Consider the following 23,780-nt stretch of genomic DNA (forward strand, 5'->3'; position numbering starts at 1 on the left):
AAACAGACAAATAAACAAGGTAAGATATGTTGGTCATGCCTTATCAATGTTTTTTTTAAATGTGAATTTTTGTTACCTTCTAGAAATCCCTGCGTTCCCATGCACAAGAACTTTTCCTGAGAATGAAGAAAGTTACTTTACACTGGCTATATAGCATTTCCTCCTCTTGTATTATATTATTTACTTTACAGTACACAGTACCACTTATCTGTAAGATTCACAAGAGGGTTTACTAAGGTTAAACATAATATCAAAGAATTATTGGAAATTGCAACCCCCATCCCTCAGTAAGATTAGCATGGCAAGTGGGAAATCTGCTTGGCAAATCTATTTGTGAAATAGTAGCAAGTTGTTTATTTACCCCGTTTGTGACAAAATGAACACTTGCTTCCAGCTGCCACTTGCCCTGTAGCTGCAAGTAGAAGGGAAGCATAAACATGGCCTCTGCTTGGATACAGAAAGCACTGTTACTGTTACTTTTTTCAGAGACAGAATCTGTTCATTAAAAAAACCCAGAAACTCTTGATCTGCAAAATTGCAGCCATAGTTTTTTTCATAGGAAAAACAAGATTGGTTCATTTCACTATGCTTTTGAAAAATTGCTATGGACATCCCAGCTGCATTCCAATGACCCTTAATCTCCCATGGAACCCCATCACATTCTTATAGGATTCCATGGACACAGCTTGAAAAACCCTGATCCAAGTCACAAATCAAGATCAACTAAATGTCAGCAGTAATACCATACATTTTAAGCTAGATGCAGACTTCTAGGCTAAGAAACGTTATTCTCTTTGATTGGTAACAGAAGGCTACAGGATTGTGTCACGTAGTCATCTGTTCAAATTAGCCTCTAAGGCAAAGATTGGCAAATATTAAATCACTGGGGAAAACAACTCAGCCTTTCTAGAGAACTGGAGGAGAGCATCCAGTGACACTACTAAAAAGGGCACGGCTATCAATTTTACTGTGGGAAGGGCAGGTTAAAAATGGAAATAAGAACATTAGGTCATATTCCTATCCTTACAGAAACATGCCTTCTTTGAAAGACTAATATTGTGCCGTCTAACCTAATGTCAAGATAGAAATTGGAGACATCTGCCATCCAAGAAAACATCCATGCACAAACATAAAGGGCAGGGGGAGGGGGGAACAGGCTGTATTACCACAAAGCATCCATTGTGTCACTAAAATTCAACAATACCATGGGGCTACAAATGGGCAGGGCGCATATGTGGGTGGGGAGGGCCCGGTGCAGTTCATGCAATGCCCATCTTTGCTCTAAGGCATCATGACAGAAAAGTTAATGCACCCTTATATAATGGCAAGAAACAATTTGTTCCCTAAAGTCCTTGATTGGGGGGGGGGGGACGGGACTATTCTAGGTATCGGAAAGTTATCAAAGTTGTAAAAAGAGAAAACATAATATAAGCCTATAAATAATAATGGCGATTCTATGACAAAGTATTCTTATCTCATATACCTTGTATCTCTATATATTTAATATGAAAGGAAGCTAAAATCTGTCCAATTTTCAGGCAAATAATTTAAGATACATACCTCCAGTTTGTAAACTCCCATCAATAAACTCCTTAGTCTAAAGAAAAAAAATACCATTCCTTTTCCACTTTATTAAACACGCTTACATTGATACAATCAATCAGTTTTATAATATATTGAAGTAACTTCTGCACAAAAAGATAATATTATTCACAAAACGTAATGTAATTATTTACAAAAATAATGTAATGTTAGCAATTGCCTATCTTTATATTTTATTTAAGATGATTCTTGACGGCATAATACAAAAAACAAATGCTTTATCAAAATATTAAAATGATTATTTTCAATAATAATCAAACTCACCTACAGTACATAAATTAAGTTATCATAAAAAGTTCTCAGGTTTTTAAAAAAATCATATAAATGTTTACTACGGAATGCAATAAAGTCTGTAGGGAACTCCAATTACCTACATTCTCTAAAAATTGTTGGAAATGCAATAACCAGATGAGATCAACATACTTTACATAGATGTACTTAAATTGAAAAAAAACTGAACACATTTAATTAATGGGGGCTTGAGGGAAATTGAATGCAACATTACTTCACTGTGACAATGCATGCAGCATATATAAAAGGAGCAGTTTGCATTGCATCATGTTGATAAAATTACTGGATCATGCAAACACCTGTTTTTTAAATTCTATTTTAAATGTAATGCTACAGAGAGTGAAAAGGAGATGCAGCTTAGAGATATCAGCACAGAATCCAATAAAATCTGTGGGCACTTCCAAGCTCCTCCAAATGGAATTTAGATTTATGATTGTGATAGTTTTTGTTATATGTGCCAATTTTATATTAACTCAGTTATGCATGCAAATACAATATAGACCACAAAGATTGAAAAAACAGCATTGTTATAATTGGACTTAAAAGTTGACCAACATCTCTAATTTTGTCTGCTTTTTAAAGCATGTTTATTGTTACTTGTTAAGAGTACTGCTAATTGTTTGCTTTTATTATTCATGATGTTATAATACAGGCCAGCATTCTGCAATTTCTACGGCCTCTGGAATCATCCTCTACTACTGGATGATGCCAGGAGCAAAATTCAGAGGAAAACTGCTCAATAACATTGGTATGATTCCCTACCAATTTTCAGCATGGGTTTAAGGGAAAATGGGTGGATTAATTTTCTAGTATGCTTAATGCATATTAAAATCCCCTGCCTCCATTTTTAAAAAATCTGATCTGCTTGCTCCAGAACAATATCATCTACTAGGGAGAATCAATTTGAAAATAAGAAGTGGACAATAAACATCAATGATATCAGGGAACTCAAAATCTGGACATTTCTAAATCATTTTCTTCACAGTAAAATAACCACTGAAAATGATATCAATTACAGGCTGTATGTGATTGAAAAAAAATCAAATTCCACTATATTTGCAAAATGTACGTGTGAATAATTTTACTTTAATCTTTTTGCTATTCAACAAAATAAACCAACAAAAATTTAAAAGGAGAGAATTGAAATCACAGAACAAAATGTTTACATTTGGATAAAACAGCCATGTATATTTGATGTTTTGTTTATTGGTATGAAAAGGTTCTATATGAAGGAATGATATTGAAAAGGCAACATTTTCTCCATTTTCTGCGAGTTATTAATGTAACTCACAGAATGGAAAACAAAGTTTATGTTTACCAAGAAAATAATGTTTTATGAGTCACAATATGCCATGCTTGTCAATGCATTACAGTGTTTCATGTAATATGGTTAGTCATTGCAACTCTAATCAAAGATGAAGTTTATTTACCTGAATCATTTCAATTATCGATACTTGTTCACTCCTTTAGCATTATCCCCTCAGTTCTAAAACATATGCTTTAACTCATATGCTTTAAATCAAAACATAATTTAACTCATGATGATGGACACTTACCATTGGGAAAAACCTTATAATATTTTCAATTGGATTATCAGCAATATCCAAGACCAAATACCTACAATTAAAATAAGTGTGTTAAGTACATAGTCAGGACCATTCATTTTCTAGAGTGTTAAACAGCCATAAAACATTAAATCAAGGAGCTCATTGAGAAAGTTTAAACTTTTTACACTGCCACTGCATATTCTGATGATCTCTCCTCGGCTAAATATTGTAGACGTAGACTTCTATAGAGCAAAATAAAATTAAATGAGAATTTCAGAAGAGAAGTCGTAGTGCAATGAGGATTAATATTTTTTCGATTCTACATTACTTCAAAACAGCTCTCCAAGTTTTATTCCTACCAACCCCAAATAGTCTTTGCTAGAAGTTTGCCTGAAATCTTGAGGAATTAGCGTTAGCCAATAAATAACACGGAAATAGAAGATAAATATAGGAAGTCTTCAATCTATGACTACAATTGAGCCAAAATTTTCTGTTGCCAAGTGAGACAGTGGTTAAGTGATTTTTGCCTCATTTTATGACCTATCTTGCCACAGTTGTTAAGTGAATCACTGCAGTTGTTTAATTAGTAACATGGTTGTTAAATGAATCTGGCTTCCCCTGTTTACTTTGCTTGTCAGATTACAAAAAGTGATCACATGACCCTGTTGTAAATATGTCGGTTGCCAAGTATCTGAAATTTAATTATGTGACCATGACGATGCTGTAGCAGTCATGTGAAAAACGGTGACTTTTTCCAGTGTTGTGGTAACTTTGAATGGTCAGTAAATGAACTGTCATAAGTCGAGGACTACCTATAGTCTGCATTGTTATAAATCAGGTATTTATGTTTGATTCTTTGTAGCGTAGCACATTTGGTCCAGCTAATGGTTTATAAACTAGTGGCTTAAATTGTTCAAAGCCTCTAGCAGAAGGAAAAATTATTAGCAATGTTGGAGTTTCCACCTTCACGTTTGCAAAAAACACAGAAAGCATTATGGAATGTTCTTTATGAAGTAAAAGAATTACCATTAATTTTATCATCTGTAATGAAAAGTATATGTTACTGAATGAAATTTCTTATTAAACCGCTAAGAAATCTGTAGCTAATATTTGAGTTAAGCAACTGAACAGTAACTGAAACCCAACTGATTTAGGAAGTTAGCAAAATTCCATGTATCAAGTTATAAAGAAAGGACAGATTCCTCATGTTCACTCATAAATCTGACATCAAAATTTGTTCCAATGACTGCATCTAAAATCTGAAGCCCTACAGCAGGGGTCCCCAATCCCTGGTGCATAGACCAAGCTGCGGCATGCCAGAAACTAGGCCACGCAAACAAGCGAAGCCCCATCCGCCGGATGCAGGAAGCACATGAAACCATGCCCTCTGGTTCACAGAAAAACCTCTCCAGAGAATCGGTCCCTGGTGCCCAAAGGTTGTGGGCTGCTGGCCTAGAGATATAAAATAATACTATAAATAGGACTGACCTACTCACTTCATATGAAACATCTGAACATTTGGAATAAAGACGAATAAGTCACCTGGATACCTTTTTGGAGCTATGAGAACTAAAAATGTTTACTGTAAAAAACCAAAATTTTTGACATATTTGATAGAACATGAAGTACATTACCACAATATATACTACGTTTCAAGATTTTATCTAATTTTTCCTCTTTGTATCATTCTCACCTTAGGTAAGGAAAAAAACAGATAATCTTACACATCTCTTTCCAATACTTTTATCTATTAACACGTTACTGTATTGGAAAAAGATGTAACAGTTACTGTGAACTATAAAGACACTTATAAGAGTGTATAAATGATATAGCGTATACTATCCTAAAAAGTACATATTGTACAACGCTTCATGATCATTGTTTTCAAAGCAGAATTTATTTAAGATTTTCTTACCTAAATAACTGCTGGAAGTTTGGTTTAATAAAGTTTGCTTCAATGTTTTGTCTTATGCATATTACATGAGTGATCCCATGTTTCTGAAGTGTAGGTAGCTACAAAACGAAATTATGAACAAATTCAATGTATGGCTGATACCAAGCCAGAAAGAAAATTTAAAACAATAGAACTGCATTTTAGTAGCTAATAGTTAATTAAGTAATTAATAGTTATATACGAGATGGCCAACAAATTTAATAAATAATAAAATGATTACACTAAAATAGCAATTTAGACCCCTTCATGGATTACTGCCTTGTCGTGGTGAAGGGGCTTGCATAGGTCAATGAAGCTATGAGCTATGCCGTACAGGGACACCCAAGATGGACAGGTCACAGCAGAGAGCTCTGACAAAATGTGATCCACTGGAGAAGGAAACGGCAACCCACTCCAGTATCTTTGCCATGAAAACCCCATGGACAGTACCAAAAGGAAAAAAAGATATGATCCCGGAAGATGAGCCCCTCAGGTCGGAAGATGTCCAATATGCGACTGGGGAAGGGCTAGGGCTAGTACTAGTAGCGCCAGAAAGAATGAAGCGACTGGGCCAAAGCTAAAAGGACACTCAGCTGTGGATGCATCTGATGGTGAAAGGAAAGTTCAATGCTGTAAAGATTTTTTCTCCATAGGAACCTGGAATGTAAGATCCATGAATCAAGGCAAACTGGACGTGGTCAAACAGGAGATGAAATGACTGAACATCGACATCTTAGGAATCAGCAAACTAAAATGGACAGGAATGGGTGAATTTAATTCAGATGACCATCAGGTAATACTACTGCAGGCAAGAATCCCTCAAAAGAAATGGAGTAGCCTTCATAATCAATAAAAGAGTAGGAAAAGCAATACTGGGATACAATCCCCAAAATGATAGAATGATCTCAATTCGAATCCAAGGCAAACCATTCAATATCACAGTAATCCAAGTCTATGCCCCAATCACTGGTGCTGAAAAGGGTGAAATTGACCAGTTCTATGAAGCCCTACAGCACCTTATAGAATTAACACCAAAAAAATGATGTCCTTATCATTATGGGGGATTGGAATGCTAAAGTAAAAAGCCAAAAGATAACTGGCATAACAAGCAAGTTTGGCCTTGGAGTACAAAATGAAGCAGGGCACAGGCTGATAGAATTCTGTCAAGAGAATACAGTCAGGTCCAGAAATATTGGGACATCGACACAATTTTAACATCTTTGGCTCTATACACCACCACAATGGAGTTGGAATGAAACAAACACAATGTGCGTTAACTGCAGACTGTCAGCTTTAATTTGAGGGTATGTACATCCAACTCAGGTGAACGGTGTAGGACTTACAGCAGTTTGTATATGTGCTTCCCACTTGTTAAGGGACCAAAAGTAATGGGACAATTGGCTTCTCAGCTGTTCCATGGCCAGGTGTGTGATATTCCCTCATTACCCCAATTACAATGTGTAGATAAAAGGCCCAGAGTTCATTTCAAGTGTGCTATTTGCATTTGGAATCTGTTGCTGTCAACTCTCAAGATGAGATCCAAAGAGCTGTCACTATCAGTGAAGCAAGCCATCATTAGGCTGAAGAAACAAAACAAACCCATCAGAGAGATAGCAAGAACATTAGGCATGGCCAAAACAACTGTTTGAAACATTTTCAAAAAGAAGGAACGCACCTGTGAACTCAGCAACACCAAAAGACCTGGGAGACCATGGAAAACAAGTGTGGTGGATGACCGAAGAATTCTTTCCCTGGTGAAGAAAACACCCTTCACAACAGTTGGCCAGATCAAGAATACTCTCCAGGAGGTAGGTGTATGTGTGTCAAAGTCAACAATCAAGAGAAGATTTCACCAGAGTGAATACAGAGGGTTCACCACAAGATGTAAACCATTGGTGAGCCTCAAAAACAGGAAGACTAGATTAGTTTGCCAAACAACATCTAACAAAGCCTTCACAGTTCTGGAACAAGATCCTATGGACAGATGAGACCAAGATCAACTTGTACCAGAGTGATGGGAAGAGAAGAGTATGGAGAAGGAAAGGAATTGCTCATGATCCTAAGCATACCACCTCATCAGTGAAGCATGGTGGTAGTAGTGTCATGGCGTGGGCATGTATGGCTGCCAATGGAACTGGTTCTCTTGTATTTATTGATGATGTGACTGCTGATAAAAGCAGTAGGATGAATTCTGAAGTGTTTTGGGCAATATTATCTGCTCACATTCAGCCAAATGCTGCAGAACTCATTGGACGGCATTCACAGTGCAGATGGACAATGACCCAAAGCATACTGCAAAAGCAACCAAAGAGTTTTTGAAGGGACAGAAGTGGAATGTTATGCAATGGCCAAGTCAATCACCTGACCTGAATCCCATTGACCATGCATTTCACTTGCTAAAGACAAAACTGAAGGGAAAATGCCCCAAGAACAAGCAGGAACTGAAGACAGTTGCAGTAGAGGCCTGGCAGAGCATCACCAGGGATGAAACCCAGCGTCTGGTGATATCTATGTGTTCCAGACTTCAGGCTGTGATTGACTGCAAAGGATTTGCAACCAAGTATTAAGAAGGGAAAGTTTGATTTATGATTATTATTCTGTCCCATTACTTTTGGTCCCTTAACAAGTGGGAGGCACATATGCAAACTGCTGTAAGTCCTACACCGTTCACCTGAGTTGGATGTACATACCCTCAAATTAAAGCTGACAGTCTGCAGTTAACGCACATTGTGTTTGTTTCATTCCAACTCCATTGTGGTGGTGTACAGAGCCAAAGATGTTAGAATTGTGTCGATGTCCCAATATTTCTGGACCTGACTGTATGATGGTCATAGCAAACACTCTTTTCCAAAACCCAAGAGATGACTCTACACATGGACATCATCAGACAGTCAACACAGAAATCAGATTGACTATCTGCTCTGCAGCCAAAGATGAAGAAGCTCTACACAGTCAGTAAAAACAAGACCAGGAGCTGACTGTGGCTCAGATCATGAGCTTCACATTGCAAAATTTAGACTTAAATTGAAGAAAGTAGGGAAAAGCACTAGGCCACTCAGGTATGAACTAAATCATAACCCTGATGAATATACAGTAGAGGTGACAAATAGATTTAAGGAATTAGATCTGATAGACAGAGTGCCTGAAGAACTATGGACGGAGGTTTGCAACATTGTACAAGAGGTAGCAACTAAAACCATTCCAAAGAAAAAGAAAGACAAGAAAGCAAAATGGTTGTCTGAGGAAGCTTTGCAAATAGCTGAAGAAAGAAGGGAAGCAAAAGGCAAGGGAGAAAGAGAAAGATACACCCAGTTGAATGCAGATTTCTAGAGAATAGTTAGTAGAGAATAGTTAGAAGAGATAAGAATGCATTCTTAAATGAACAGTGCAAAGATACAGTTTACATTCCAATTCCAAAGAAAGGCAATGCCAAAAAATGTTCAAACTATTGCACCATTGCACTCATTTCAAATGGTAGTAAGGTTATGGTTAAAATTCTATAAGCTAGGCTCCAGCAGTATGTGGATCGAGAACTACCAGAAGTACAGGTAGGATTTCAAAGAGGCAGAGGAACTAAAGATCAAATTGCCAACATACGCTGGATCATGGAGAAAGCCACGGAGTTCCAGAAAAACATCTACTTCTGCTTCATTGACTATGCTAAAGCCTTTGATTGTGTGGATCACAACAAACTGTGGCAAGTTCTTAAAGAGATGGGAGTACCAGACCATCTTATTTGTCTCTTGAGAAACTTATATGCGGGTCAAGAAGCAACAGTGAGAACTGGACACGGAACCACTGATTGGTTCAAAATTGGGAAAGGAGTCCGGCAAGGCTGTATACTGTCACCCTGCCTATTTAACTTATATGCAGAGCACATCATGAGAAAGGTGGGACTAGATGAATCGAAAGTTGGAGTTAAGATTGCCGGGAGAATTATCAACAACCTCAGATATGCAGATGATACCACTCTAATGGCAGAAAGCGAAGAGGAACTAAAGAGCCTCTTGATGCGGGTGAAGAAGGAGAGTGCAAAAGTTGGCTTGAAACTCAACATTAAGAAAACTAAGATCATGCCCTCTCAATTCCTGGCAAATAGATGGGGAGGAAATGGAGGTAGTGACAGGTTTTATTTTCCTGGGCTTCAAGATCACTGCAGCCAAAAAATTAAAAGACACTTGATCCTGGGGAGGAAAGGTATGGCAGATCTAGACAGCATACTAAAAACCAGAGACATCACCCTGCCAACAAAAGTGCATATAGTCAAGGCTATGGTTTTCCCAGTTGCAATGTATGGCTGTGAAGGTTGGACCATAAGAAAGACTGAGCATAGGCCTTTGAATTATGGTGCTGGAGAAGACTCCTGCGAGTCCCTTGGACTGCAAGGTGATCAAACCAGTCAGTCCTAGAGGAGATCAACCCTGACTGCTCTTTAGAAGGCCAGATCCTGAAGATGAAACTCAAATATTTTGGCCACCTAATGAGAAGGAAGGACTCACTGGAGAAATGCCGGGAAAGATTGAGCGCAAAAGAAGAAAGGGACGACAGAGAATGAGGTGGCTGGATGGAGTCACTGAAGCAGTAGGCGTGAGCTTAAATGGACTCCAGAAGATGGTAGAGAACAGGAAGGCCTGGAGGAATGTTGTCTATGGGGTCGCGATAGGTCGGACACGACTTCGCAACTAACAACAACAAAGCAATATAGAATATGTGTCTTTCCTCTCTCCCCCCTCCCTCAAATATATATCCTGGCTGAAAATATTCAGCATCTCTAAAAGAGCTGAATTGATTAGGCTCTTTGCCCAAAACAAATTTAATAAGCTAAAAACCATGAAGAGCGTATAACATATATGAACTTTAGAAGGATTTTGTCTTCTGACTGTTCTATAATGAAACAGTGCATCTGCAGAAAGTATAAATATCTCTAAGGTCAATCAATGCTGCAATAATGTTTTTATTTTTGTTGAAATATTTCCTATACCCCTTTCCCCAGGCAGAAATCAGAGATACCCAGCAAAAAATCAAAATACTGCAACAATATTTAAAGGATATAAGGAAAAGCATGGTAAATATATTTTCTAACAATTACGGTGCATTGTATATTTATACAAAATCAAAAACGTCTTCTTAAAGAGAGAGATTTTCAATGCATGACAAAAATCCACAATGAAGGGAGGAAAGGAACATGTCCTAAAGAAAGCATCTAGATAATTTACACATAAACTACTCAGCATAAAAAGGTTACAGGCAACCTACCTTGCTTTTCATAGCTGAAGAGTATGGGCCTAAGAATAAGCCAGGCAAAATTTCCTTTAAAAAAATTGAAGAATGAACAGTGGGTAAGTGGATGGGTGGAAGAAAACAAATATACATACAAAATTTACAAGGTACAACATCAATGTGTAATAAGAATTGTATTAATGCAATATCAAGATTAGTTTTAAATTACTTCTGGCCCTATTCAGATACACTTGAGAAAAACACAAGCCAGTAGGTGATTTTAGGCCAGGTTTATTTTCTTGTAAATCAGCACAGGGCTAAAAGAAAATATTTCACAGCCTAACTACATGTTATACCACAGGAGAAACTTCTTGATCTCCGTGCCCAAAAGCCATGCCAGAATTCAAATAACAACTTCATGTTTGGTCAAGCTTAATTAATTCAGGCAGAGTACAATAATTGTTTTATAAATTTTATGAATTTGCTCTTTTTGCTGGGAAGTTACTTGGTACATTTTTCTTGGAAAAAGAAAAAGAAAGGAACATGAATAACATGCTATAATATCTTGTGCTTCTTTTCCTCCTCAGATTCATTCTGGACTAATCCTGTAATCCATAGAAGAAACCTTAAGATTTGAAGGGAGAAAAATATACACATCTCTCAAATTATTCCAGACTGTCCCTGTATATATATAAAACTGAATTTTTCAGTCTCAATTTTCATTATGTTTACTCCAAGTCCAATTTTCACTTTTATTTTTCCTGTTCATGTCAATATCACCCTATTTTCCTCTGAACTTGGTAATTTATAACCAAGATGAATATACTTCTATACTGTTTTGTAGAACCATTTCTCAAAAACAATTTCTGGTGATGCTCCTGTCTACAAGGAAAAATCAATAGGCCAAGCTTTTCTTCATGGCATTTTAGTAAGAAAATGAGTTTCAGCCTACCATGCAACAGTTAAAGGCAAAACAACCTACACAATGCATATTCTGTGTTCTTTAACTTAATGCTTATATCTCCTTAAGTGCCCACTAGGTTCTTTAGCTTTTTTTAAGCTACAAGTCTAGAAAAATGTATTTCATTTCAAAAAAGTTAATAGAGAACCCTGAGCTTTATCCAGAATTGTGCCCAACTAACCAGAAAAAAGAACATTTATATTTAGTGCAGCATTTCTCAACCTTGGCAGTTTGAAGATATATGGACCCCAACTCTCTGTATTTCTATGCTGTGTGCTGGATTGAAAATTCTGGCGATTGAAGTCTATACATATTCAAGTTTCTAAGGTTAAAAAATACCAATTTAGAGAGTGGGCACAAAGCATCCCCAAAGGACTACAGATTTTCTGAGAGGCTAGGAATGAAATGAAGATTAAATGCCTAAGCTAAATACACTTGCTCATTTTTTTAAAAAATGTGCCTGAGCAGAATAGTGATTCTCTTTTTTTCTGATGTGATACGACGTTTGTGCTTGTTTGTGTATGTGCATATATATCTGTCTGGTTATTTTCCAGTATGAATGTATGGTACACATTACACATGGATATTTTGCCTATGATGGGAAATGCAGAATGTGTATATCAATTAGACTTTAGCCTTTATCTCTGCTGTTCATTAGTTTCTGGTAGCAGTTAGGTATCTTATTCAACTTGCCTTTTGTGAAATGGGCATTGAAATAAAAAAGCATGGGTTCAAAAAATAGACATAAGATTTTAACTAAAACCTCACCTGTTTGTCTTGACTAGAATTCTTGAACAAGTTTTTTTTTATGATAGCCTCACTTCTGTTCTAAGAAAGTTTGCAAATAGCTGTGGTAACTATTTTGTGACAATTCGTTCTTAATAATCCATTGCTCCACAAGGCTTGAGTACCTAGCTGTATTCCAATCCTCTGAATTCTGTAGCTCCTTCAAATGGGTATCTTTCAAAAGGATAATATACTGTAATCCTTTTGCCACCCTGAGCTTCTTGGTTACAAATCTACGGTAATAAGTAGATAATAAAAAAGCTACTTTTTAGGAACCATCCTTCCTTAATGTTGCTGGGCTTTCCCCCACCCCTTTATTTATGGTTTGCAATATGTAAGAAACATGAAATGAATTTGCCACATCAATTTCTTCATTGCCTAATGTCAGATGTCAGCATACATGTTCATGAAGTTGCTAAAGCCCTGCAGCAGCCCAAATACCTGGTAAATAAAACTTTCATACCTGCATCTCTCTTCTCATTGGATATGTCCAATCCTAAGTGGAAGAAATAAAACACATTTTCTCATTTGAATATAAGACCAGTCAAAATAGTGAGGTTCTGGAAAAAATGCAAGATGAAAATGACAAGTTAAACAAGCTAACAAAACTATAGGTTTGATCTTATAATTTTTCATTACTAAAGTTATCTTGGAAAATATTTTATACATCTATGAGGACTGTAATGGCATAAAAATTCCTAATCTCACCCAAAGTGAGATTTTTCATTTGTACATGAAGCAAAATACAATCTGGACACTGAATCCCAGCTGAACTTCAACATGATTATATACCATTACCAATTTGCAAAAAAACCTTGATGAGATATCGGTGAGTCAGAACGGTTATGGGAAGAAAAGAAATGTGTAAATAACCCTGGAAAATGTTTTAAAGAGGAAATGTAATGTAAAGAATATTAAGACTGTGTGTTATTAATTGAAAGATTTTCAAAAATTTAATTTCCTAAATATAATCAGTCACATCTCCCACTATCTAATCACTTTCTGTGCAAGTCAGGGCCTTGAGTGAAATATTATTAGTAACAGGCCTAGTACACATTTTCTGCTAAACCATCATTATTAAGTATCACTTTATTTATCATAACTGACTAAAATCATATTAACAAATTAAATAAACTTCACTTTATAAGTCTAAACATCAACATACAACACAATAAGCTACAAATAAGCCACACATATTTTATGTGCAATATTTAAATCCAGTTATGCCTCCCTAGCTTAAATAATCAATTTCTTTAGTTAGCAAATAAAGAATGTTAAAATAAAACAAACAAAAGGTAGTGACATATGGGAACTTTTCCCTTATTTTGAATTAGTTCACTTTGTACATCAAAGCATATACATGCTCAATCAAGGCCAATATAGAGATGCTACACCAGAACAGCATTTAAGCATTATGTTAAATTAAATACTACATTAAACAGGTAGCAATTGAAAAAGAGCACTGATTCCCCCCAAACTGCAAATGCCTGGCCAATATACAGTAAAAAAACCAGATTAGCTGGAATATTTGTGCTAATAAATAGCACACTACTCTATAATAGTTCATCTGATATTACTTTCAGTGAACAAAACTGTATAGAAATTTAATAAATAAATATTAAGATTCTCTGTCATTACAGCGGAGAGCACTATTACAATATAAATATTTTGAAATGCTTAATATAAGATAGCAAAGAGTAAATTATACGTTTTAGTAATAACAAGAGATGAAAACGTAGAGCATGGTCTTGCTCAGCATTTATTTCAGACACAAGTAGAAGGCATTTAAATATACAGCTAAGCTGATAAAATACAATTATTAAAAAGAAGCAGCAGAAAAAGCAGACTCCCATGTCCACTATAACCATTATTTTGCAAGAGCAAGCTAGAATATGAATTATGAACAAAATGATATATGCCCTTCGTCCTAGAGTGAGAAATTCAGACAAAGAAATAGGAAATATTCTTCTACAGACTATCATAAAGAGAATCCCATTAATCAGAAAGCAATAGACTAAAACCTTAATTTGGATCCTCAATGTCTCGATTCTTGCAAAAACACAACTAATTTATCATATTATCCTGAGAATTGGTCTGAGATGCTGTCCAACTCTTAATGGATACTAGTTGTCTCTAAAACAGATCTCCACAATTCCATAGAAACAAACATCTATTTGAAAACTAACAAATCACTGACATCTTCCCTAATGCAAAATGTTTCAAATCTGAAATGGTCCAAACTTAAAAGGCCATTTTCAGTTTGCAACAATTCTGACCTTACTCAGTATTCCAATGCTGACCATTCTGCAAGTACAGGATTTTGAGCTTGAAACAGAAATAGTAAACTTCATCCAGAGTGTTTTGAACATCTGGAATTCAGCTGTAGCATGGCGTTGAAAGTTAATTTTACAGTATCACTGATTAAAATAATAGAAACAGAAATCTGCTTTTAATAACAATATGGTGTTCTTGTGAGAACACAATAATCATCTGAAACTGGCTAAGATGTTACGCCTCAATTTAAAGGCTAGCAGTTTAAGAGGAACTACATTAGATCTAAATAATGGACAAAGTCCACTTAGTGGAAAATTCAATCTTTGTTGCCTCTTCTCAAAAATTATTACTCACTAAAATAGTAAGATTAAATATAGGTTTAATCTCATATAGGTTTCACTGGGTGTGTGTGTTGAAACATCCTATTTCCCATTGCAAATATATATTAGCCTTTCATTTAATATGCAGAAAATGCTAATTATGGTTTTACATTAGATATATTGTATGAACTGCCAATATTAGAATAATGGTAAGTTAGTACCTTCTACTGTTCCAAAATCCCTTGCTGACTTGGTTCATAAATATCTAGTTCAATATCTGGAGTAGATAGTCTATTGGAGCTATCAGATGAACAGTCATCCCAAGGTACAGAAAATTGGCTGATAAAAAAAAAAGTAAAACTGCCATGCGCATTCTATCTTCTAACCAACTGCCATTTAGGTCCAAATCTTCCAGAACCATATTCATCACAATTTTTTTAAACAGGCTCCATCAAAAGATAGATAAAGCAGTCAGGCCTATTTTTGCCAATTTTACTGAGTTCAACTGCATTTCCTTCTTCTTGTTAAATTTGACTTAATTAAAAACTATGCCTCTCGGCTATTATAACATTTACCCAAAATCCACAGTTGGACAATATCATAATTAGGACCAATCAAAATAGTAGAAAAGAGCATGCAAGCTCTGAGTTCTTCACCATTAAATGGTCTGGAAAACAATTTTGGCTGGTCCCAATAAAGGAATTAACAATCTACATTTGGATTTTTTCCCCCCTTCCTGTGGACCAATGCAGGTTTTTACACTATAATTTTGATCAGCGGATTGCAATATTCTATGCTATATTTTTAATGTAATGTAATGTAATGCAATGTAATGTAAATTTATGAAGATTTAGTCCCCATGGTTCTGGTAATTAAAGTTTGTGTAATCATCTATGCCACTATAATCTTTTTATTTTTTTTTGTACAATTGTTTTAATTTTTTTTGTACAACTGTTACAAAATTATGCATTTCAAAAACAATTTGGAGGGAAATGAATAGGTGCACCAATCTTATCTGCAAGACAAAAACAGTTTATGCTATTCCAGCTCCTTGAGTCTGAAAGTTAAGTTAATCTTAATCTGTTCACCGCCCTCAGTCCTTCGGGAGAAGGGCGGTATAGAAATTCAATTAATAATAATAATAATAATAATAATAATAATAATTATTATTATTATTATTATTATTATTATTTAACAATATTTAAAGTGATTAGAAAGTTCACAGCTTCTTCAAGATTATTCAGACTACTGTGCTACCCCCTGCTGTGATAGAATTCAATAGAGAGAGAGAGAGAGATAAAAAGCATAGAAATGTGAGGAGCAATGTTAAAATACTCAAGCATGTCACAAGAATGGGCAACCTTTGAGTGACTATGGTAGCAGACACACTTCACATTTTAAAAAAAGCAAGGATAGGAGAATGCAGTGCAAGAATACAAAATAAAATGAGCTATGTCACAGGTCTTAATAGTGTCAAGAAGTTGTCCTTTCTACCGAGTTCCGTTTCTGATTTCTATAAATGCAATTGTGGCATGTTTCCTATCTCAAAAGTGGCAAAGAACTGTAGTGTCAATTTTCAACCGATTGATTAAAATAAGATTTGGGGGCACAACTGGATCATTTTATATTGTCAGAAGATATTAAAAGGGATGCCTGGGAGGGGGGGGGATACCTGCATAATGACAACCTCCTCCAAATTGCTTTCAGCAAATTCCCTAATAACAGGGGTTTTCTCATAGAACAACTCTAGATGGTAGTAGTGCTGTGTGCGTGCATGTCATTAAATGGGTGTGCGGGTTCCTGGAAGATACTACAGGGCACCAATGTGATTCTATTCATGTACGCCAAAAGGCTAAAATTAAGATACTCCACCTCTTAAGTCTATATAGTCTGTCGCGTTGAGAAACATGCTGGGGTGGGGGGGGGGGAATCAAACCATGCAGAAATAACAGACGCCTTCCCTTGACCGAGGTTCCCTTTCCCGTCACTCCTCCTCCTCGTACAGGCAACAGGATATTTAAAAGGAAGGAGGACGGGCTCTCCAAACCAACCTTGTGACCCGCGAGGAAATGTTGATTTAACGCAGCCGATCAATCCCAACGCGATTCCGCTTCCCACCACCTGCCTAGCAAGTGGAACACCTGTGCGCGTTTGGGTTTTAAATAGGGCTGCGGGCGGGCGCGGGAGAGAAAAAACAAAACAAAAAAAAAATAGGGAGAGCGCGCGAAGGCGCCTTCCTCAGTCTTCAGTCGGGGAGGGGATCACGAGGTAAACCCCCCCCCGCCCCTCACAACGGGGGATGAGGGCTGCTGAGCTCCAAGGTGCCGCCGGCTGGGCGAACGGCTTTCTCGCTCACCTCGGAGTCCTCTTTGGGCTGCGGCAGCGCGGGGAAAACCGGCTTGGCGAGCTCCATGGCCGGGATGGGCCGGGTAGGGCGAGGCTTCTTTCCTTCCTTCCCCGTGTATCTCTTCTTTTTCCACTCTTGTGTCAGTCAGCGGGGCAGAGGGAGAAGGAGGTCGGTGGGCCTCGACGCTCGAGCGGCGGTGGCCAAGGGGCTGGCAGGGAACCGAGGAAGATGATGACGAGGAAGAGGAGGCGGCGGCGGCGGGGGCTCGCGCCCAGCCGCCATGCTGTTCGCAGGCTACCCCTCCCCCCCAAAGGCTTGCGGTCGGTCGGTCAGTCCTGGCTCCACTCGCGGACGCCGTCGCACGCGCGCTCCGCTCGACGCCTTTCTTTTTCCCCCCCTCCTCCTTCCCCCTCTTCCCCCTCCTCTCCTCTCCTCTCGCGCTGCCCTCCCGGGCTTCCTCCAACCGCCGCTTGCCGCCCAGGCCAGTCGGGATGGGTGGGGAAGCTGAGGGGCGTGGCCTTGGAACGAGCCGTAAGAGGAATGGGGTGTGGTGTTGAACGGAGGAGGAGCCGCCCCTGCTGGGGTCACAGGCGGGAGTGGGCGTGGCCGAGCGGCAAGGTCCCGAAGGGGTGTGTGACGGGAGTTGAGAGGAAGGGGCGTGTCGGAGAAGTGAGAGGACGCGCTTGTCCTCCTTTTGCTCATGGTGACGCACATGCGTGATGGAAGGAGAGCGGCTGTCGCTGCCTCGTGCGCGGATGCGGGAAGGCTACTTCGCTGTCGCGCGACAGCAGCCACCTCTGGAAAAGGGTTTTCTTCCAAACCCTGATTCTCTACAAAAAAAGGGATCCTTTTTATAACTCATTGGGCTTTACTCAACCTGCCTTGCCCACACGGCCATAAGGATGCTTTTAATCGCCTCTATTCTGCCTATGTTAGGAGCCATTGATTTTTCTACTAAATCTAGTTTATAATAAAAGATTTGCATAATTTCATTGTGCATCTTATTTAGCCACATAAATAACAGTTCCCATATCCTGACATGCAACTCCAAATTCTAGTTCTAAAATCCTATTGTTTTGCTTTGGATAGATGAACATAGAACATTTCTATGTCGGGTATTGCCCACCTTAATTCTGCTATGCTCTGTAAAATCAGCTGCATCAGTTTATCTAGTTTTTCAATCCGCTCAATGTATGTCAAAAATGGTATTAAAAACCAGCAAAGGCAACTTGAGAGAAACAATGAACAACTCCGATTTTTTTAAAAAAAGCTGAAGTGGTATATAAATGCTATTGCTATTGTGCTGCAGTGATATAGGAAGATGCAAAATGTACAATCACTTTCAATTCATACTATGTGGAAAAGGGCTATGGTAAACCATGCCTGTATTTTTATGAAGAAAACCACATTGGTAGAAAATATAAACATCCATGTTTATGCTCTAACCACTGATGTGTAGTCTGTTGATATATGAAATCAACAGAATACGTAAACAAGTTGTGCTGCTTGTGACTGGAATACTGAAGTTGGAAACGTGAAAGAAGATAATGTAATCTGTATGGTTTAGGCTGATTTATCGATTTCTGCCAGTACAACCGTACTTTCAAAGCTCAGGCTGTCTTCAAACAACTAAAACAACATCTTTGTACACGGACATTACCAGAATAAATGCATAGAAATTAAATTCACTAGGCCGTGGCCAGGGGGGCTTTTTATCAGGTTCGCCTGATCCGTCAGTTGCAGCCCTTTCTGGACTGCGACGCCTTCCGCACAGTCACACGCCCTTGTCACCTCCCGACTGCACTACTGCAATGCTCTCTACATGGGGCTCCCCTTGAAAAGCATCCGGAGGCTCCAACTGGTCCAGAATGCGGCCGCACGGGTGGTTATGGGTGCAACTCGTGCCCACGTGACACCCCTCCTGCACGAGCTGCACTGGCTCCCAGTGGTCTTCCAGGTGCAATTCAAGGTGTTGGTTACCACCTTTAAAGCGCTCCATGGCATTGGACCTAGATACCTTCGAGACCGTCTTCTGCCACCAGTAGCCTCTCACTGGCCAGTTCGCTCCCACAGAGAGGGTCTCCTCAGGGTGCCATCGGCCAAATTATGTCGGCTGGCGACACCCAGGGGGAGGGCCTTCTCTGTGGGAGCCCCAGCCCTGTGGAATGATCTGCCCCCAGAAGTTCGTAAAATCTCTGATTTCCGTGTGTTTCGCTGTGCCCTCAAAACCATGTTGTTCCGCCAGGCTGGGCTATCAATGTAAAGATTTTAAATTGGTTTTAAATGGGATTTTAAATTTGGGGTTTTATAAATTGGGCCTATTATTTAATAATTTTAATTATTTTTAATTTTGTCTCTCTTTGTGTTTTTAATTAGGCTGTACACCGCTCTGAGTCCTTCGGGAGAAGGGCGGTATAGAAATAAAATTAATAAATAAATAATAAATAATAAATTCATTGATTTTGATTGTGGGAATCTGGCAAGGAAAATTGCAAAACATGATTACGCAACCATGGGATTCTGCAACTGTCATGTGAAGTGGTTGCCAAGTACCCAGATCATGTTTATGTGGTCATGGGGGTGTTGGGACATCTGGAGTTTTGACTGGTTGTAACCGCCGTTGTATTTTCAACTCACTGAATTAATGGAGGATTATGTGTACTCTCTCTATAAAAGATTCAAGTATTTCTCTTCCTCCAAACTGTTCTTGAGCACTTGGGCAGAGCTGCTGGGGAATAGGAAACAGACCTTCCAAATCGCCTTTGGAAAGCAGCTTATAGACAGAGCCATCAGTTCTGGGTTTGACCAACCAAAGACCAGGCAGAATATAAAGACCATACGTTTATAAATATCTTCTTTGATAGGAATCAGTGTAATTCCCTTTCCTTTGCTCAGACAAAAGCAGACACATGTCAGTTTTGAAATTCTACAAAATGTGGTTTTCAGTAGCTTTGCAGTAATGTAATAGGAAAGTGGGAACTATATATAGTACTGAATTTTCTCTCCAGGTTTACTTCCCTGCATCTAGTAATAAGGCCCACAACTTGCCATAGGAGAACATTCACATTAAAATAATTGGGACAGTGGCTACAAATGTTAAAAGACATAAATGTCTTTTAATACATTCATTAATATTGTATTTGAATTTAATTTCTTTGCTTGCATGTGAGATATGATTGGTTTCCATTTCTATTAAGTGCTCAGTGTACTGTAATCCAAGACCCTGTTCATATGGCCAACAAATAATGAATCTACAAGTACCACTTCCATATCAGTTGGACAAGGCTCAGAGATATTCTAGCACTTACTGGCTTCTTACAGAGATTGACTATTTAATACAGTAAATACTGTAGACATTTTAATGTAAGAACAATTATATCAACCTTCAACTATACATTATCGTACAAGGAGATTCTTTCTCTTAAACAGAGCTTGCATTCAGTTAGTTGGAAAAGATGGAAATTGATCTATGAAACAGGAGATCCACAATCCAGATCTTGTGCCAAGACTGTATTAACATTCTGAAAACATTCATTCTATGATGACTTGGTGGCTCAGTGGCTAAGACACTGAGCTTGTCAATCAGAAAGGTCGGCAGTTCGAATCCCTAGTATAGGTCTCCTGCGTGAGCAGGGGGTTGGACTAGATGACCTCCAAGGTCTCTTCCAACTCTGTTACTGTTAGACTTCAGTTTCCACAAAGTCAGAATATGTAGGATGCTGTATTAGGAAAGACTGATTGTCTTAACTTCAGCCCAATTTCCCCTTTCCAGCAGAATTAATGCTGTACTCTTAGTTGACGTATAAAGATTTCTTGCCACAGTTCCAACTTTGTGAAATTAAGCAGGACCATTATCTCACAGGTATAGTTAGGTGGAGCAATGTCCAGCAAAAGGACAGCCTGTCCTCTTGTTCTCCGTTTGACAAACTTAGTTTAAAATCAATGGCTTTTTGAATTTTCATTAAGGCAGTCAATCTTTTGTGTAGTGTGCTCTTCTAAATTGTCTGCTGCTTTATTCCTTTGTCCATTGATAAACTCAGTGGCCTATATTTACATGTTAATTCACTTGCCGATTCCAGCAATCAGCTTTAATACAGCCCCTTCAAATCCATGATCATTGTGGACTGTAGATCACATGATTCATCATACTTTTCTGGAGTAAAATTTAAAAAGCACTTCCTTATCAAGCCTATATTATTGCTAGCACTAAAGATTCATTGGAAAACTATTGTAATTGGAAAACTAGTTTTCTGAAATTGGAAAATATAATTTTGAATACATATACCATAGGCCTAATTATTTTTTTTGCTATAATTTTGGTCATAGATAACAAGAAATTTGAAGTTAGTGTGTCTTCCTTTCCAGTTGTCCATATCCTCCTTTGCCTGGTAACTTTAGTCAGGGGCTGCAAATTAAATGTAGGGAAATTTCAGGAACCACGTTGCCCAATCAAGGAGAAAGTGAACACAGGTAGTCCTCGACTTAGGATCACAACTGGAATCAGAATTTCCATTACTAAGGAAGATGGTTGTTAATTTTACAATCTTTTTTGACACAGTTCGTAAGTGGATCACTGCAGTTATTTAAATGAATCACAGCAAATCCAACTTACCCCACTGACTTGGTTCTCAGAAACCAGCTGAGGTCGCAAAGGGTAATCACGTCAGCCTGGGGCACTGGAACCATCATAAATACATGCCAGTTGCCAAGCATCCAAATTCTGATTATGTAACTGTTGGGATGCCGTGACAGTTGTAAGTGTGAGAATCAGTTGCAAGTCACTTTTGTCCGTGCAGCTGTAATTTTGAATGGTTACTGAGCAAATGGCTTTAAGTTGAGGACTACCTATATCAGAGGTGTCAAACTCAATGATCCAGCCTGTGGGGTTCTTAGATCTGGCCCATGGGGCTGCAAAGGACTGTCTCATGGTGCCTCTGCCAGTGAAAACGGAGCTCACGAGGGCTGCGTGCGGCCCTCCTGAGCTCCGTTTTCACTGGCAGAGGGTTGCAGGAGGCCACTGCAGCTAAAAATTGAGTTTGGGAACCTATTTTCACTGGCAGAGCACTCTGGCCTCCACAGGCACCCCCAAGAGTGATGTCCAGCTGGCCATGCCCACTCTGGACACATATCCTGCCCCCATAAGGTCAAACACAACCCTGATGCAGTCCTCAATGAAATCAAGTTTGACACCCCTGACCTATATGGTCAAAATAGTGGGAATGTCCAGAATAAACATTTTACAGATCTTTGCATAAATAACGAAGAAAATGGTACAAAAAATGCTTCCTAGGCATCTTCCTATTTTGCCATATGTTCATACAATTTGCTAGGCCAAAGATACCTACCAAGTATTGCAAAATAACAGGCAGTATGAACCCAGCTATTATAGTTTATAAACGATGGTTCATGGTTCAGTATGTGGTATGAATCTGGCTAATTGCAGTTTATCTAATAGACACAATTAACTCACGATGTAGCACAAATATCAAACTCTTCTTTCAGCCTTCACATCTGTAGCAGTCCAAAACCTCAGGAAGATACCAAATTAAGGAAAGCCATACACACACACACACACACACACACACACACACACACACACACACACACATATTATGGATTTGCTCTTAGGCAGTATGTCCTCAAGTATGATCTTTGAAATCCCAGACTCAACTATTTCATAATAATTCATAATATGTTAGGATTAGATGTATGGCTCATTGCATACATTACAATGAGTAGGACTTATATAATACCTTAAACAGTGTAGTTTCTTCCTGTCTTATTATGTCATGTGAGCCGTTCCATTAAGTTTCAGGTGAAAATGCTAAGAAAGATCAGGTTGGCAGTATTTTGTGAGTATATCTAGATATCTGAAATATTCCCTTTCTTATCTGAACTATAGATTCCCCTGACTTTGGAAATGAGAATAGATGTTTGCAAGGTAGTTCAGAACAAGAACACATGGACATTCTGTTTGTATCTCATCAAAGGCTAGCCACCTACTCCTAAATGAAAAGATTGCTAGAAAATAGGCATAAGGAGAGCCCTATCTTAATTTACTCACTGGCAAAAGGAGGGCTAAAGTACATACATGTTCTGTAACCTAACCCCTTACAATAAACCTGGGTGTAACTCTGGGAGAATCCAACTATTTTATTGCTAGCAGCCATTTTTATATTCAGTGCAATATGCTTGGTTCTAGTTTCTTAAATGCTTTAAACCAGTTTTGTAGATGTGTTCATTTACATTTTGAATTATTATGAACTAGCTCTTGTATGTTTGCTGAGAAAGATTTGCTTGGGGAGTAAGTAATGATTATGCGGAAGACAGAATACAGAAGTTCTAATTAAATATTTTGCTTTGCTTCTTTGGTCTAGGCAGCAATCAGGGTACAGGTGTAACCATAGTAGGCTATTCTGTATTTCCATTTACTTGTATTATAAAAAGCCAAATTTAAGGGAGGCAGTTCTGCCATGAACACAAGATTAAACATATATTT

At 38.2% G+C, this 23,780-nt stretch overlaps 1 protein-coding gene across 3 annotated transcripts in view; it reads right to left on the reverse strand.

Annotated features, from left to right (window-relative positions):
- STYX (serine/threonine/tyrosine interacting protein) overlaps positions 1-17,983 on the reverse strand; it is a 31,990-nt gene extending 14,007 nt beyond the window's left edge. The window contains exons 1-7 of one of the 3 annotated variants that reach the window (XM_034433375.3): positions 17,291-17,983; positions 12,804-12,836; positions 10,630-10,683; positions 5,356-5,453; positions 3,450-3,510; positions 1,561-1,597; positions 77-116 (exon numbers count right to left, since the gene is read on the reverse strand). In XM_034433375.3, the coding sequence (XP_034289266.1) occupies positions 77-116; positions 1,561-1,597; positions 3,450-3,510; positions 5,356-5,453; positions 10,630-10,683; positions 12,804-12,836; positions 17,291-17,347 (380 nt within the window). In that variant the 5' untranslated portion in view covers positions 17,348-17,983. Of the gene's footprint in view, positions 1-76; positions 117-1,560; positions 1,598-3,449; positions 3,511-5,355; positions 5,454-10,629; positions 10,684-12,803; positions 12,901-15,155; positions 15,259-17,290 lie in introns of those variants that run through there. The other 2 variants (XM_034433377.3, XM_034433376.3) reach the window with 2 other exon arrangements.
- Positions 17,984-23,780: the final 5,797 nt, after the last annotated feature.

This window comes from Pantherophis guttatus, chromosome 1 (assembly GCF_059756535.1).
Source record: "Pantherophis guttatus breed Tessera chromosome 1, ASM5975653v1, whole genome shotgun sequence".
NCBI lineage: Eukaryota > Metazoa > Chordata > Lepidosauria > Squamata > Colubridae > Pantherophis > Pantherophis guttatus.